This window comes from Gobio gobio (genome assembly GCF_949357685.1).
Source record: "Gobio gobio genome assembly, chromosome: 24".
NCBI classification, from domain to species: domain Eukaryota; kingdom Metazoa; phylum Chordata; class Actinopteri; order Cypriniformes; family Gobionidae; genus Gobio; species Gobio gobio.
The window spans coordinates 42074209-42090640 of NC_137120.1; the positions used below are offsets into that span (position 1 = coordinate 42074209).

The 16432-nt window shown below is 38.8% G+C and overlaps 2 protein-coding genes across 2 annotated transcripts in view; one reads left to right on the top strand and one right to left on the bottom strand.

Annotated features, from left to right (window-relative positions):
* The window catches only part of LOC307120889 (uncharacterized protein), a 678898-nt gene that overhangs the window by 324320 nt on the left and 338146 nt on the right, over nucleotides 1–16432 (bottom strand). The window lies entirely within an intron of this gene.
* cenpp (centromere protein P) overlaps nucleotides 221–16432 on the top strand; it is a 111627-nt gene continuing 95415 nt past the window's right edge. Inside the window, exons 1-5 of the mRNA XM_079808104.1 lie at nucleotides 221–298; nucleotides 899–1039; nucleotides 2332–2477; nucleotides 2899–2987; nucleotides 5275–5363. Of these exons, the coding sequence (XP_079664230.1) occupies nucleotides 915–1039; nucleotides 2332–2477; nucleotides 2899–2987; nucleotides 5275–5363 (449 nt within the window). The 5' untranslated portion in view covers nucleotides 221–298; nucleotides 899–914. The remainder of the gene's footprint in view (nucleotides 299–898; nucleotides 1040–2331; nucleotides 2478–2898; nucleotides 2988–5274; nucleotides 5364–16432) is intronic.

A 16432-nucleotide genomic window follows, 5' to 3' on the forward strand; every position in this document is an offset into this window, starting at 1 on the left:
CGGACGTGTTTTTGGTTCCGTTTGGGAAAGTTATGGGAAGTTCCACTCGCAAAATATACTAACCGAATAAAGATTAGCAGTATTGGATATATTTCCAATTTCTTTCTTATAAAATTTATTATACGCAGTAATGAATGTGTTTATAATAACTTAACCTCATAATAATACTATTTCGATGAGTTTTTGGACATGGTTCACCCCTGTAGTTCTCATTTGGTTTGTTCCGTGTTGACGCGGGAAATGGTTGAATCCGTCAGAATCACACACTCGCTCTGTTTACCTTCAGGAGTACATTAAAGTAAGTTTATTCTTTTAAACACTCGGTTTTAAGATTGATATAAGTTCTATATAGGGTGTTAAATACATATAAGACGTAACAAACATATTTTGTCCAGAACTTAATTTTTTTTTACCTCAGTGAAAATTGTTCTGATTGATGGTTATGTGTGATTGTCAAATCGCGCCACTGTCATATGATTTACGACAAAACATCGTTATGGAACTATATAAAGGTTTATAGTTAACATATATATATATATATATATATATATATATATATATATATATATATATATATATATATATATATATATATATATATATAGCTGTTGTGATTATCTGCTTGTAACTTAATTAAATAATAACGTTTTTGCCATGTACTGTCTCCTAGGGAGTGTAATGATGACAGGTAGTGAAATTTCCTTATATATTTTAATTAGATACATTAAAAGTCAAGGTTTAGTGACTTGAGCTGATTAATTAGGACCTTTGCATCATATTAAAGATGCTGACATGCTAATTGTTAGTCATGTTGTTATGTATGACGTTATGTTTTTATGTAATTTATGATGTATTATGTACTTATTTGTTCTTTCTCTCTATGTATTTTCATAAATAGTAGAGTGAGGAAGATCATGGAGCAGAAATATGAGGAAGAGATCCAGATGCTCCAGCAGGAAATTAAAATGCTGGAGGATGAACGCGAGGAGACTTTACGGTCCATTTTCATACAGCATGGAGATCGACTACAAGAGGAAATGTTAGCAGCCTTCCTTGATTTTGTTTATCAATATAACATCCCAGCAGGCACCGGACGTCAGATTGACGTCAATCTCCAAACGTCGGACAGACGTTGTGATGTGGTTGAAAATGAAAATCGGGTTGACGTCAATATGATATTGGGTTCTGACGTAAACCCGATTTTCATTTTCAACCACAATGCAACGTCTGTCCTATGGAGGACCAGGAGTGACACTTAAAAATAAAATGAAGAATCAATTTAATAATTCAAACATAAAAATCTATATAAATCAATCACTTTTAAATGGACAAATTAATAGACATATTTAAAGTTGTTTATTTAATTCATGTTTTTAAATGTAGTTAAATAAAACAATAAATTAAATAAAACATTTGAAATGTATAAATAAATAGACACATTTAAAACTGTTTATTTTAAAACGCATATTAATAAAACAATAAAAAGTAAATTAATAAATCATTTTAAATGCAAATGTACTTTCCAATGGCATTTTTTAACTTGATTGACAAATGGATAAAGAAAAGCAATTGGCAAACAGAGAGAGAAAAGCGTTTGCCAAATGCTTTTTTATAAAGCGATTTAAAATGTGCATTTAAAATGATTTTTATTGTTTTATTACTATTCGTTTTAAAACATTAATTAAATAAACAGTTTTAAATGTGTCTATTTATTTATTTATACATTTAAAATGTTTTATTTAATTGTTTTATTTAACTACATTTAAAAACATGAATTAAATAAACAACTTTAAATATGTCTATTAATTTGTCCATTTAAAAGTGATTGATTTATATAGATTTTTATGTTTGAATTATTAAGTTGTAGGTTGACGTCAATATGACGTTGGCTTGAGAGTTTGAGTTTGGTTAGTTAACAACACAACCTAAAACCAACAAAGATGTCTAATGATGTTAGAATTTGACGTTGTGTGGACGTTACCATTATGACGTTAAAGAGACGTTGGGTTTTGGTCACTATACCTCACGACTAAATGTCTGACGTCATTACGACGTTGGAGTTTGGTTATTTTGCAACAACTAAATATCAACATCAGCTGACGGACGTCAAGTTAACGTTGGCATTAAACGTTGACCAGACATTGAATTTTGGTCACATGACATCGCAACCAAATATCAACGTCTTATAACATCGTGTGCCTGCCGGGATATATCATCGTAAACTGTAAATTGGACAAAAGAAGAAAAAAAACTGTCTGTGGTGTAAAATCTCAATGAAAATGGTTCACTTGAGGATTGGATAAAATTAATTAGAAATGTTTTCTCTTTCAGGAAGTCAGTCTGTGAGGAAAGAGGAGGTGGAAGAGCTCTTTCAGAACTCAATACGGACGTCAGAGAGCTGGAAAAAGACCTCAGACGACAGACGGAAATCAATGGGATTGCTCTCAATGAGTGCTTTGTGAAGACGTTACACAAAAGTGAGATCAGTTGTCAGACATATTTTTGCTCTTAAAGCTGCACTATGTAAGTTTCCCGTCCGACTCTTGGGTCATGTGGACTTCAGCTCACAGCCGGTGGGAAAGAATCGGGCAGAAATCATGTTGATGGATGTGATTATTAACGTTACTGTAACGCGTTTCTGCAGAATAAAACCGCAAACTAACGCGGATATGATGTCATCGACAGGCCACGCCCTCTGGTAAAATATCATCTCACCATTTACAAATAGTCGGAAACATTTGGGATATTGAGCACTCAACAATATATAGCTATAACACTGGCCTAGAGGTGTTTGGGTATTATACTGAAGAAATCTTACATAGTGCAGCTTTAACTGAAATAATTTATAAAATAGTGTATATAAAAAGTGAGTGTTATAAACTTGTGTTGTCTCTTCAGGTGAAAGAAAGCTGGTCCAGCAGCTCAGGCTGGCCGGTCACTGCTCTGTGCTCTTGTTCCAGGTGGAGTTTGCTGTGACTGAGATTCAGGTACAAAGAAGCCACTAATCATTTATGAGGCACTTAAAGGGACAGTTCACCCAGAAATGTAAATTCTGTTTCCCCTCATGTCAGACCTTCGTTCAATCCCAGAGCTCTCTGACCCCTCCATAGACAGCAATGTCAACTTTCAAGGGCCAGAAAGGAAGTAAAGACATTGTTAAAATAGCCCATGTGACTTCAGTGGTTCAGCCTTAATGTGATGAAGAGATGAGAATACTTTAGTGCGCAAAAACAAAGACAAATACCGACTTTATTCAACAATTTCTCCTCGTCTGTGTCAAGTTTGTTTTGTCTCATCTCTTCATCACATTAAGGCTGAACTGCTGGAGTCGTTACCTTTCTCGACCTTGAAAGTGTTCATCACACTGCTGTCTATGGAGAGTCATCCATCATAAAAGTGCATCCATCCATCATAAAAGTGCATCCATCCATCATAAAAGTGCATCCATCCATCATAAAAGTGCATCCATCCATCATAAAAGTGCATCTATCCATCATAAAAGTGCATCCATCCATCATCCATCCATCATAAAAGTGCATCTATTCATCATAAAAGTGCATCCATCCATCATCCATCCATCATAAAAGTGCATCCATCCATCATCCATCCATCATAAAAGTGCATCTATTCATCATAAAAGTGCATCCATCCATCATCCACCCATCATAAAAGTGCATCCATCCATCATCCATCCATCATAAAAGTGCATCAATCCATCATCCATCCATCATAAAAGTGCATCAATCCATTATAAAAGTGCATCCATCCATCATAAAAGTGCATCCATCCATCATAAAAGTGCATCCATCCATCATCCATCCATCATAAAAGTGCATCAATCCATTATAAAAGTGCATCCATCCATCCATCCATCATAAAAGTGCATCCACCAATCATAAAAGTGCATCCATCCATCATAAAAGTGCATCCATCATAAAAGTGCATCTGTCCATCATAAAAGTGCATCTATCCATCATAAAAGTGCATCTGTCCATCATAAAAGTGCATCTATCCATCATCCATCCATCATAAAAGTGCATCAATCCATCATCCATCATAAAAGTGCATCAATCCATTATAAAAGTGCATCCATCCATCATAAAAGTGCATCCATCCATCATAAAAGTGCATCCATCCATCATCCATCCATCATAAAAGTGCATCAATCCATTATAAAAGTGCATCCACCAATCATAAAAGTGCATCCATCCATCATAAAAGTGCATCCATCATAAAAGTGCATCTGTCCATCATAAAAGTGCATCTATCCATCATAAAAGTGCATCTGTCCATCATAAAAGTGCATCTGTCCATCATAAAAGTGCATCTATCCATCATAAAAGTGCACATGCGTCAAGGGTCACGGGTAACTCTTTTTTGTGTAAGAAAAAGATGCATTTTTATGATGGATAGATGCACTTTTATAGACTTCAAAAACAAAGCAACAATCAATCACTGCCATTATAAAGCTTGGAAGATCCAGGACATTATTAATGTAACTCTGATTGTGTTCGTCTGAAAGAATCATGGGCTAAGTTTCATTTTTGGGTGAACCATTTAATCATAAGTATTCCACTCTTCCTGCACTGTGTCTGTATGACGACTCAAATCATGTGACTTGTTGAAGAAAAGTGAGTTAAGTGAGCATTTTTCTTCAGAAAAAGTGGTAGTGAGATTCTCACACAACACCAACAGACATTTAAACTCCTCCATCCAGTGGATTAATCCACCCAGTGCTGAGGCCTGTACCTCACACTCAACACTAGAGGGCAGCTGGCCTCCATTTAGACTATTATTCCAACATCAGAGATTTGTGCAGTAGTTCTTAAAATGCCTCTTAGATTTTAAGAAAGTGTTATTAGATCTTCTTGCTGAAATCTGAAATCTCCATTACAAGCATAAATACATCTCTTTGAGGCACAAACATTTATACGGTTAAATCATCCAGAACAGAAGTGTTGGATGTGATTGATTAGACATTGAGAGCCTGTGGGAAGATCAAGTCTTTCAAGATGCTGGTGGTTTTACTGGGGCTTGAACATCTAAAGATGAGTCTCAGTAAAATTTAAGTCTCAGTTAAATGTTATCCGTACCATGAGAATAAAGCTGAACCGCTGTACATGAAGTCTTCACAACAAAAACACATTTTTCCTGAGGAGAGCCACGGAAACCCCAGCAGCCCTCCGTCTCATGACAGGTAAAAGCATAAACTCAGAGCCAGTGAAGGCTAAAGAGATGATTTATGGCCTTGTTTAACTCTGTGTCTCTTCACAGGAGGACGAGGCTCTTCTCAGGAGAGTCACTGAGCTCAATATTGTTGTGGATGGTGTTGAGTTTAAAGACTTCTCTGCGTTTGTGTCCAGGTAAAGCCATGATTGGGGACTGCTTACAGGAACACGCCACTGTTTCTGCTCATTCTCGGACTCCCCTAGAGTTAAACAGTCGAGTTTGAGCGTTTGCGAATCCATGCAGCCGCTCTCCGGGTCTGGCGCTAGCACTGTTAGCATAGCTTAGCATACCGCCGTCCAAAGGCAAAGCGCAGGAACTACACATTTGGTCAAAATTGAGTTAAGGCTTGAAATGGGCTTTGTGTCGTCTCTTGTTTTGTTTGCTGGTTCAATTTTGTCCAGTTGTAGAGAAACGAGAGTGTCAAAATTGCAGCAACTACAAAATGCAACGATTGGGTTGTTTTAACCACGGCGATTGGGTTGTTTCAACACGGCGATTGGTTTGTTTTGACCCAAAGATTGGGTTGTTTTATCCCAAAGATTGTTTTTTTTTATCCCAAAGATTGGGTTGTTTTATTCCAAAGATTGGGTTGTTTTATCCCAAAGATTGGGTTGTTTTATCCCAAAGATTGGGATGTTTTATCCCAGCGATTGGGTTGTTTTAACCCAAAGATTGGGATGTTTTATCCCAGCGATTGGGTTGTTTTATCCCAAAGATTGGGTTGTTTTATCCCAAAGATTGGGATGTTTTATCCCAAAGATTGGGTTGTTTTATCCCAAAGATTGGGTTGTTTTATCCCAAAGATTGTTTTTTTTTATCCCAGCGATTGGGTTGTTTTATTCCAAAGATTGGGTTGTTTTATCCCAAAGATTGGGTTGTTTTAACCCAAAGATTGGGATGTTTTATCCCAGCGATTGGGTTGTTTTATCCCAAAGATTGGGTTGTTTTAACCTAAAGATTGGGATGTTTTATCCCAAAGATTGGGTTGTTTTAACCCAAAGATTGGGTTGTTTTAACCTAAAGATTGGGATGTTTTATCCCAAAGATTGGGTTGTTTTAACCTAAAGATTGGGATGTTTTATCCCAAAGATTGGGTTGTTTTAACCCGGCGATTGGGTTGTTTCAACACGGCGATTGGTTTGTTTTGACCCAAAGATTGGGTTGTTTTATCCCAAAGATTGTTTTTTTTTGTTTTATTCCAAAGATTGGGTTGTTTTATCCCAAAGATTGGGTTGTTTTAACCCAAAGATTGGGATGTTTTATCCCAAAGATTGGGTTGTTTTAACCTAAAGATTGGGATGTTTTATCCCAAAGATTGGGTTGTTTTAACCCGGCGATTGGGTTGTTTCAACACGGCGATTGGTTTGTTTTGACCCAAAGATTGGGTTGTTTTATCCCAAAGATTGGGTTGTTTTAACCCAAAGATTGGGTTGTTTTATCCCAGCGATTGGGTTGTTTTATCCCGGCGATTGGGTTGTTTTATCCCGGCGATTTATCCCAGCAATTGGGTTGTTTTATCCAAGAGATTGAGTTGTTTTAACCCAAAGATTGGGATGTTTTATCCCAGCGATTGGGTTGTTTTATCCCAAAGATTGGGTTGTTTTAACCCGGCGATTGGGTTGTTTTATCCCAAAGATTGGGTTGTTTTATCCCAACGATTGGGTTGTTTTATCCCAAATATTGGGTTGTTTTAACCCGGCGATTGGGTTGTTTTATCCCAAAGATTGGGTTGTTTTAACCCAGAGATTGGGTTGTTTTATCCCAAAGATTGGGTTGTTTTATCCCAAAGATTGGGTTGTTTTATCCCAAAGATTGGGTTGTTTTATCCCAGCGATTGAGTTGTTTTATCCCAGCGATTGGGTTGTTTTATCCCGGCGATTTATCCCAGCAATTGGGTTGTTTTATCCAAGAGATTGAGTTGTTTTATCCCAAAGATTTGGTTGTTTTAACCCAAAGATTGGGTTGTTTTAACCCGGCGATTGGGTTGTTTTATCCCAAAGATTGGGTTGTTTTAACCCGGCGATTGGGATGTTTTATCCCAGCGATTGGGTTGTTTTATCCCAAAGATTGGGTTGTTTTAACCCGGCGATTGGGTTGTTTTATCCCAAAGATTGGGTTGTTTTATCCCAACGATTGGGTTGTTTTATCCCAAATATTGGGTTGTTTTAACCCGGCGATTGGGTTGTTTTATCCCAAAGATTGGGTTGTTTTATCCCAAAGATTGGGTTGTTTTAACCCAGAGATTGGGTTGTTTTATCCCAGAGATTGAGTTGTTTTATCCCAAAGATTGGGTTGTTTTAACCCGGCGATTGGGTTGTTTTAACCCGGCGATTGGGTTGTTTTATCCCGCCGATTGGATTGTTTTATCCCAAAGATTGGGTTGTTTTATCCCGGCGATTGGGTTGTTTTATCCCGGCGATTGGGTTGTTTTATCCCAGCGATTGGGTTGTTTTAACCCGGCGATTGGGTTGTTTTATCCCGCCGATTGTGTTGTTTTAACCCAGAGATTGGGTTGTTTTATCCCGGCGATTGGGTTGTTTTATCCCAGCGATTGGGTTGTTTTATCCCGGCGATTGTGTTGTTTTAACCCAGAGATTGGGTTGTTTTATCCCGGCGATTGGGTTGTTTTAACCCAGAGATTGGGTTGTTTTATCCCGGCGATTGGGTTGTTTTATCCCAAAGATTGTGTTGTTTTAACCCAGCGATTGGGTTGTTTTATCCCAGCGATTGGGTTGTTTTATCCCGGTGATTGTGTTGTTTTAACCCGGCGATTGGGTTGTTTTATCCCGGCGATTGGGTGGTTTTAACCCAGCGATTGGGTTGTTTTATCCCGGCGATTGGGTGGTTTTAACCCAGCGATTGGGTTGTTTTATCCCGGCGATTGGGTTGTTTTAACCCAAAGATTGGGTTGTTTTAACTTTTTAGTCAAAAAAAGTGAAACGGTCTAATCAGATTCAATGATCTATGCTAAGCTATGCTAACAGTGCTAGCGCCAGACCCAGAGATCGGCTGAATGGATTTGGTCAAACTCAACTGTTTAACTCTAGGAGTTTTTAAAAAATAGTGGCGTGTTCCTTTAAATATCATTGGTGTGTTTGTACTTAACTTAATTTAATTCTTTTGAACTTTTCTTTTTAAAGGTAAGCGGATTCCATTCACACAATGTTGGATCTTGCTTGTTTGCATGATTGAATCAACAGAAATCCCATTTGGAGAAAATCCAAGTTGCACAATAGGTTACACAACATGAGACCTACAGTGTAAGTAGACGAGTGAATTCCCAGACACTGGAAGAGCGCTCTGCTTTATGTTAGTCTTGTAAAAAGATACAAATCCAAACAAAACTCCATACAAGGGAACTAAATGTGTCCAGGTGGCTCATTAGCAGGATGGCGAGTGAACCCTGACCCGCTGTTGTTAACACGAGGTGGGAGAGTTACCGCAGACGTCTGATTTTCTCATTTAGGACTGATTGACAAGTGTTGCAAGATCAGGTTAGAGCCTGTACTCTTGAGGATCTCTCATACCAGCAAAATACCACAAAAATATTCCTCTGTTGGACACATAAGGGCATTGTTTATGTGTTTGAGGGGTTTCTGCTATACTTGCAGCTGAGGGGTTCGTGTATTCCTGGTCCAGACCAAATTAACAAATAAACGTTTCTGATCATTAGGCATGTGGTCCTTATCTGTGGTAGCTCCATCTACATCTTCTCCTGCTCTGCTCTGTCGAACTCTCTTCTTTTATTGTATTCTATTTAAGGTAGTTTATTTTTTTTATTCTGATATGTTCTGGTATTTTCCGCTTTGTTCTTGATGGATTCTGTTGTGTTTATTCTATTTCTGCTGTTATGATCTGTTCAGTTATTTTCAGTTCTATTGTATTTTATTCTCTCTTTACCGTTTTGTTCTATTCTACACTCTAAAAAATGCTGGGTTAAAACAACCCAAGTTGGGTTGAAAATGGACAAACCCAGCAATTGGGTTGTTTTAACCCAGCGGTTTGGTTAAATGTTTGCTTAAAACAACCTAATTGCTGGGTTAAATCAACCCAATCGCAGGGACAGAGTTAGAACAACCCAATCGCCAGGTTGAATCAACCCAATCGCCGTTTTAAAACAACCCAATCGATGGGTTAAAGCAATCCAATCGCTGTGTTAAAACAACCCAATGGCTGGGTTAAAACAACCCAATCGCCGGGTTAAAACAACCCAATCGCTGGGTTAAAACAACCCAATCGCTGGGTTAAAACAATCCAATCGCTGTTTTAAAACAACCCAATCTCTGGGTTAAAACAACCCAATCGCTGGGATAAAACAACCCAATTGCCGTGATAAAACAACCCAATCGCCGGGTTAAAACAACCCAATTGCTGGGATAAAACAACCCAATCGCCGGGATAAAACAACTCAATCGCCGGGTTAAAACAACCCAATCGCCGGGATAAAACAACCCAATCGCTGGGATAAAACAACCCAATCGCCGGGTTAAAACAACCCAATCGCCGGGTTAAAACAACCCAATCGCCGGGTTAAAACAACCCAATTGCTGGGATAAAACAACCCAATCGCCGGGTTAAAACAACCCAATTGCTGGGATAAAACAACCCAATCGCCGGGTTAAAACAACCCAATCGCCGGGATAAAACAACCCAATTGCCGGGATAAAGCAACCCAATCGCCGGGTTAAAACAACCCAATTGCCGGGTTAAAACAACCCAATCGCCGGGTTAAAACAACCCAATTGCTGGGATAAAACAACCCAATTGCCGGGTTAAAACAACCCAATCGCTGGGTTAAAACAACCCAATTGCTGGGATAAAACAACCCAATTGCTGGGATAAAACAACCCAATTGCTGGGATAAAACAACCCAATTGCTGGGATAAAACAACCCAATTGCTGGGATAAAACAACCCAATTGCCGGGTTAAAACAACCCAATCGCCGGGTTAAAACAACCCAATTGCCGGGTTAAAACAACCCAATCGCCGGGTTAAAACAACCCAATTGCTGGGATAAAACAACCCAATTGCCGGGTTAAAACAACCCAATCGCCGGGTTAAAACAACCCAATTGCCGGGATAAAACAACCCAATCGCCGGGTTAAAACAACCCAATTGCCGGGATAAAACAACCCAATCGCCGGGTTAAAACAACCCAATTGCCGGGATAAAACAACCCAATCGCCGGGTTAAAACAACCCAATTGCTGGGATAAAACAACCCAATTGCCGGGTTAAAACAACCCAATCGCCGGGATAAAACAACCCAATTGCCGGGATAAAGCAACCCAATCGCCGGGTTAAAACAACCCAATTGCCGGGTTAAAACAACCCAATCGCCGGGTTAAAACAACCCAATTGCTGGGATAAAACAACCCAATTGCCGGGTTAAAACAACCCAATCGCCGGGTTAAAACAACCCAATTGCCGGGATAAAACAACCCAATCGCCGGGTTAAAACAACCCAATTGCCGGGATAAAACAACCCAATCGCCGGGTTAAAACAACCCAATTGCCGGGTTAAAACAACCCAATCGCCGGGTTAAAACAACCCAATTGCTGGGATAAAACAACCCAATTGCCGGGTTAAAACAACCCAATCGCCGGGTTAAAACAACCCAATTGCCGGGATAAAACAACCCAATCGCCGGGTTAAAACAACCCAATTGCTGGGATAAAACAACCCAATCGCCGGGTTAAAACAACCCAATTGCTGGGTTTGTCCATTTTCAACCCAACTTGGGTTGTTTTTAACCCATTATTTTTTAGAGAGTATAGTCTTATGTGGCTGTATTCTCTTATGTTTTCTCCTATGCTCTTGATTTCTGTTCTGCTGTATTCTATTTTCTGTTCATTCCCTTCTTTTCTGTTCCACTCGTTTTGCTCTGTTCTATTTGTGTGCTAAAGCTCTTAGCTTCAAGGCAGGATTAGTGTTTTATGTTGTTGGAGTTATCCCTCTCTCTCTCTCTAAACTATAGTCGTTACTCTGCTGGTGCTATAATGAGGTTCAGAGGAACGCTGCGCCCAACATAATGATGTGCGGATTTAATGTTTAAAAGTGCTGTGTTGACGGTCCGGAACATGTCCCGCTCATTAAACTGTCAACAAATGGCAGCAGTAAGTCAATGACAGCCAGAAGCACTGTAAACGTGAACATGTGGACCACTGAAGCCCACTCTGGGCATCTCCACCAAACACCTCAGGGAGGAAAGGGATGGTTGTCCTTGCTAAAATTAGTCGGTTTATGTGTTGTTGTTTTTAGTATTAAACATCACAGTGGTCTGAGGTACAGTTCTGTCTTCTATTATTACTTGGACGATTACAGCACATTAAAGTAACACCTTCTGATGTTGATGCGTCAAGCCTTTCACAGAGAATGGAGATGGTGGTCTAGTGGGTTAAACCATAGATATATATACATAGATGCCCCATTAGCGACTGTTTCTATGGGCCGCTATACGTTAGCCGTCCGCCATTTTCGAACGGTCAAAGTGTGAACGCGCTTTGTGAATATTCAAATGTTGCCTGTATGTCTGCAACCGTAGTTATACACAACAAGCATGTATGAAATTAATATCAATACATCAATAGACAGTTGGGATTTTGGTTATCATTAATGGTAGATAATTCTGCATATTCTAAAAAATATTGGTTAAGGTTCTTAATCTCATTAATATTGTCCATCAGAGAACCTACAGACTCATTGCTCAGCTTTTAATGAACGCAGTGAACTCATTATAAACACGTTCATTGGAAAGAAATCATAAACCATCAACCAGTCAGCCATCAAAGTAAATAAATTATAAAAAATAGTAATAAATTAGCTAGTAATGTGTTTAATAAACATCAATATAGCCTATTTATTCAACCCATTTTTTAAGTAATCATCATAGGTATTATCTGAAAGCTGAAAAATCATCCTAAAAAAACCATCATAACATTATCAACATCACAATTTTAAACCCTTTTTAAGAACAGGGAAAATTATAAATTATGAGTCAAAATGATAAATTATTATAAATGTATTTAAAATATGAAAACCCAAACCAACACATTGTCACCTGTGAAAGGTGATCCAGTTTCTTCGGGAGTTTAAATCGCGCTGGGCTTTATAGAGGCTGTTGTTTTTTATGCGAGTGATGATTGACAGCATCTGAAGGGTTGCCCGTTCTAAAATGGCGGCGCGTCGACGTGCCTGTAGAGGTCGAATGGGGCATCTACTAGGGCTGAACGATATGGACAAAATTTCATATCTCGATTTTCATGCCAGATATCTCGATATCGATACAATACGATATGACTACGTGTTCGGTGAAAACCAGAATCTGAATTAAAATGTGTTTGATTTAAGCCTACATTTCAAAAATTTGTGTCAGAAAATGTATTGTTTTTATTGCACGTACGATCACACAGGTGTGATCAGTCTAGGCTGGTCCTGGAGCGGATGATCAAGAGCATCACATGATCAAATGTTGAATTTAGCCAGAGACAGGCGCGCTCAGAGCTGTCATATATCACAACTTTTCACTGTTTTCAACCACATACTGTTTATTATAGGTTTCAAACACATCAATTCACATAAGTACAAAAAAAACAATACATTTAGAGTTTGTAAAATACACACTGATGTCTATGGAAGAGGTAATAATAATCCTTTCCATTATAATTCGACACGTTTTATTCATATCAGATACACATTGTGTAAGTAACTTCAATGTTTACTCTATTCTATTCCCACTTCACCAGCCACTTACTTTTAAGTATTTCGGGAGAAGTGGATGAATTCACGTGTTGTAAACATAGAGGTTGTAAATCCAACCGATCCGATTCTGCGGCACAAACTAATACAGCATACAGCTCAACTAACGCCATCGTTATAAAGGTGTTTAAACAACAATATACTTCCACTTGCATGTGTTTGACAATCGGAATATCAGATATTTCATGCCATAGCTAACACATTTTTGAATATTCTGAATAAAAAAGGAAAAAATGACATAAAAGCAGATCATCGTTCATTCAGCGCTGTTGCTGCTGCGGTGTGTCACGTGACATGTAATGACGCGTCACCATGGAAACGCCGCCCCCCCTCTCACAATATAGTTCCCACGTCCCTGTAGTGTGTGTGCGCTGGCTTTAGCGGGGCATTCAAGGGCACTCGTAAAACTGATGTGTGTTATGACTGCCAGAGCGCGGAGAGGGGAAATCTATATCGTCTATATCGTTGCTTTTTTCGATAGTAATATCTTGAAAGTTCATATCTAGATATAGATACTATAACGATATATCGTTCAGCCCTAGCATCTACGTATACATATCTATGGGTTAAACCACTGAACTGATACACAGAAGGTTGCTGGTTCGGTCCCAGCACCAGTGTGTCGTTGAGCAAGGCATTGGGATTGTCCCACTTTAAGTCGCTTTGGATAAAAGCGTCTGCCAAATGCATAAATGTAAATGGAATACAGCTCGTGTTGTACACTTACAATATACTTGAAAAGAGCTGAAGTTTGAACATGTGTAACTGAGGTCAGCTAGTAGTCTCTGTGTGAGTAAACCTCACTCCTCTGATCTCGAGAGATGCGCTAGTGACTGACTCTAGGGGTTGCAGCCTTTAGCCTCCTGTTAGAGCGTCTGACTCTCATGCGGGCAGACCCGGGTTCGAGTCCCGCTTGGAGCGGTTGGTTTGAACGGGAGGGGTTAGCTTCCAATAGGGAATATTCATGTTTCTGGTCAACTTTAATAACAAGTTTATCCTTTCATGTCTTATCTGTAGCTTCACGCTACTTGGTAGTTGTTAAAGGAACACTCCACTTTTTCTTGAAAATAGGCTCATTTTACAAGAGAGTTAAATAGTTGAGTTTTACCGTTTTTGAAGCCATTCAGCCGATCTTTGTATCTGGCGGTAGCACTTTTAGCATAGCTTAGCATACATCATTGATTCTGATCAGTCCATTAGCATCTCATTCAAAAAATGACCAAAGACACTTTCAATATTTTTCCTATTTAAAACTTGACTCTTCTACAGTTACATCGTGTGCTAAGACCAACTGAAAATGGAAAGTTGTGATTTTCTACACCTATATGGCTAGGAACTACTTTCTCATTCCTGCGTAATAGTGGTGGATCTTCGCGGCCGTACCGTAGCTGCAGCGGCGCAATGATTGGTTGGTATTCTGTGAAACATAGTGGTAGTTACACCTTCGACTTACTATCACAGCCTTTACAACACACAGAACCATGGCTAATCACACAGCTAAATACACAACACAATTTGTCGGCTGCAAGCCTGAAACTTTCTCTGCAACTACACAAACTTAGTGCCGGTCACATTGAAAGTTCCCTAGCTGGACTACTTTCAGACGCTGCAATATCATTGCGCCGCTGCAGCCATGGTACAGCTGTGAAGATCCGCGACTATTACGCAGGAATGAGAAAGTAGTTCCTAGCCATATAGGTTTAGAAAATCGCAACTTTTCATTTTCAGTTGGTCTTAGCACACGATGTAACTGTAGAAGAGTCAAGTTTTAAATAGGAAAAATATTGAAAGTGTCTTTGGTCATTTTTTGAATGAGATGCTAATGGACTGATCAGAATCAATTATGTATGCTAAGCTATGCTAAAAGTGCTGATACAAAGATCGGCTGAATGGATTCAGAAACGGTAAAACTCAACTATTTAACTCTAGGGGACTTGTAAAATGAGCCTATTTTCAAAAAAAAAAAGTTCCTTTAATTCAAACCCTTTTTAAAGGGTTAGTTCACCCAAAAATGAAAATTCTGTCATTAAATACTCACCCTCATGTCATTGGACACCCGTAAGTCCTCCGTTCATATTCGGAACACAAATGAATTTTCATTTTTGGGTGAACTAACCGTTTAAACCAACCGCCCTCTGGTTACAACTCTAGAATCTACATAATACTTGATAAAAATTAAACATTTGAATTACCAATGAATCTGATTCCATTTCAGAGTTTTGTTTTCTAAAGACATGACTATAGGATCTCCTACAGTTGCTCCACAGGATTTTTTTTGTTGTTTTTTGTCTGAGATGACAAATTACAGCAGTAATGCTGCTGTTTTGGCGGCGGTTTGTTTGGGTCCTTTTCTAAAGTGCAGCCAGCTTCCTGGTCGCTGAATGTACATCTGGATCATATTGTCTGGTCTGAAAGTCTGTCCTGGCATGAAAGAGTCGGAAAAATACTGGAGATAATGATTCTCGCATAAGTCTTGAGTTGTCTCTGCGTCTCAGGAAGACGCATTTTATAACCATTATGGCCCATGTAAACTTAAGAAGAATTTTTGAGCACTCTTGTGGTCCGGTACATAAGTGGATTCAGGCATGTCTGTGGAGACGGAGCTTAAAGCTTATTTTTCTTTGTATTATCATTACGGTATCCTCTATAGCTGTGTTTGCTAATGTTATTTATATATAAGTACTTATTTTGGTAACTATTTAAGTACTTCATACTTATTTTTAAGTATAAAGTTTGAAATGAAGCACAACCTCATGATAAACATTATAAATGTGCTAATTTGGAACCTAAGATTTCATGCCATTGGCAGCATAAACAGGAAAATGAGAAAAACTAAAGGGACAACTTTAGTGAAATTATCCAAGGGAGCCAAACATTGATTTGCCGTTAATCGGCCTTTAGAGTGATTCTGGCATTCGGTATGTTTAGTCTGTCGAACTTAAAAGGTTAGCATTCTAGGAAAGCTTAAAAATTACTTTTTCAGATTCAATGTCCCCAATCAACAAATCGCATACGATGGAAATTGGCCATGGTACAAAATGAGATCCGCTGGCGAGGGTGATTTGTCTGTGGTTTCATTTAAGCAGCCTTAGACGTCAATCAAACCAGTCGCCTGATTAATGTTTGTAAACTTTCAGCTCACCCAGATCCAAAAAATGTAAGGCGTACATTAATTCTCTGGTGTTTAGATATTCTCTGGGAGCTTTTTCTCTAACTCTTGCCATTAAGCTGCTGTCTTTTACTCTTGGAGGGGATCCATTTAGTTTTGAGAGACTTACCATTTTTCCATCACTCATTACAACGTCGGCTTTTCACAGACAAGACTCGAGAGTCATGGAAAGTTGTGTCCTGTGCCACAGTTTTTGGGCCCCTGTTAAATCTATGGAAAATGTCTCGTAACGTCAGCCTATGAAGGGGATTAAACACAAATACACATTTATCCTA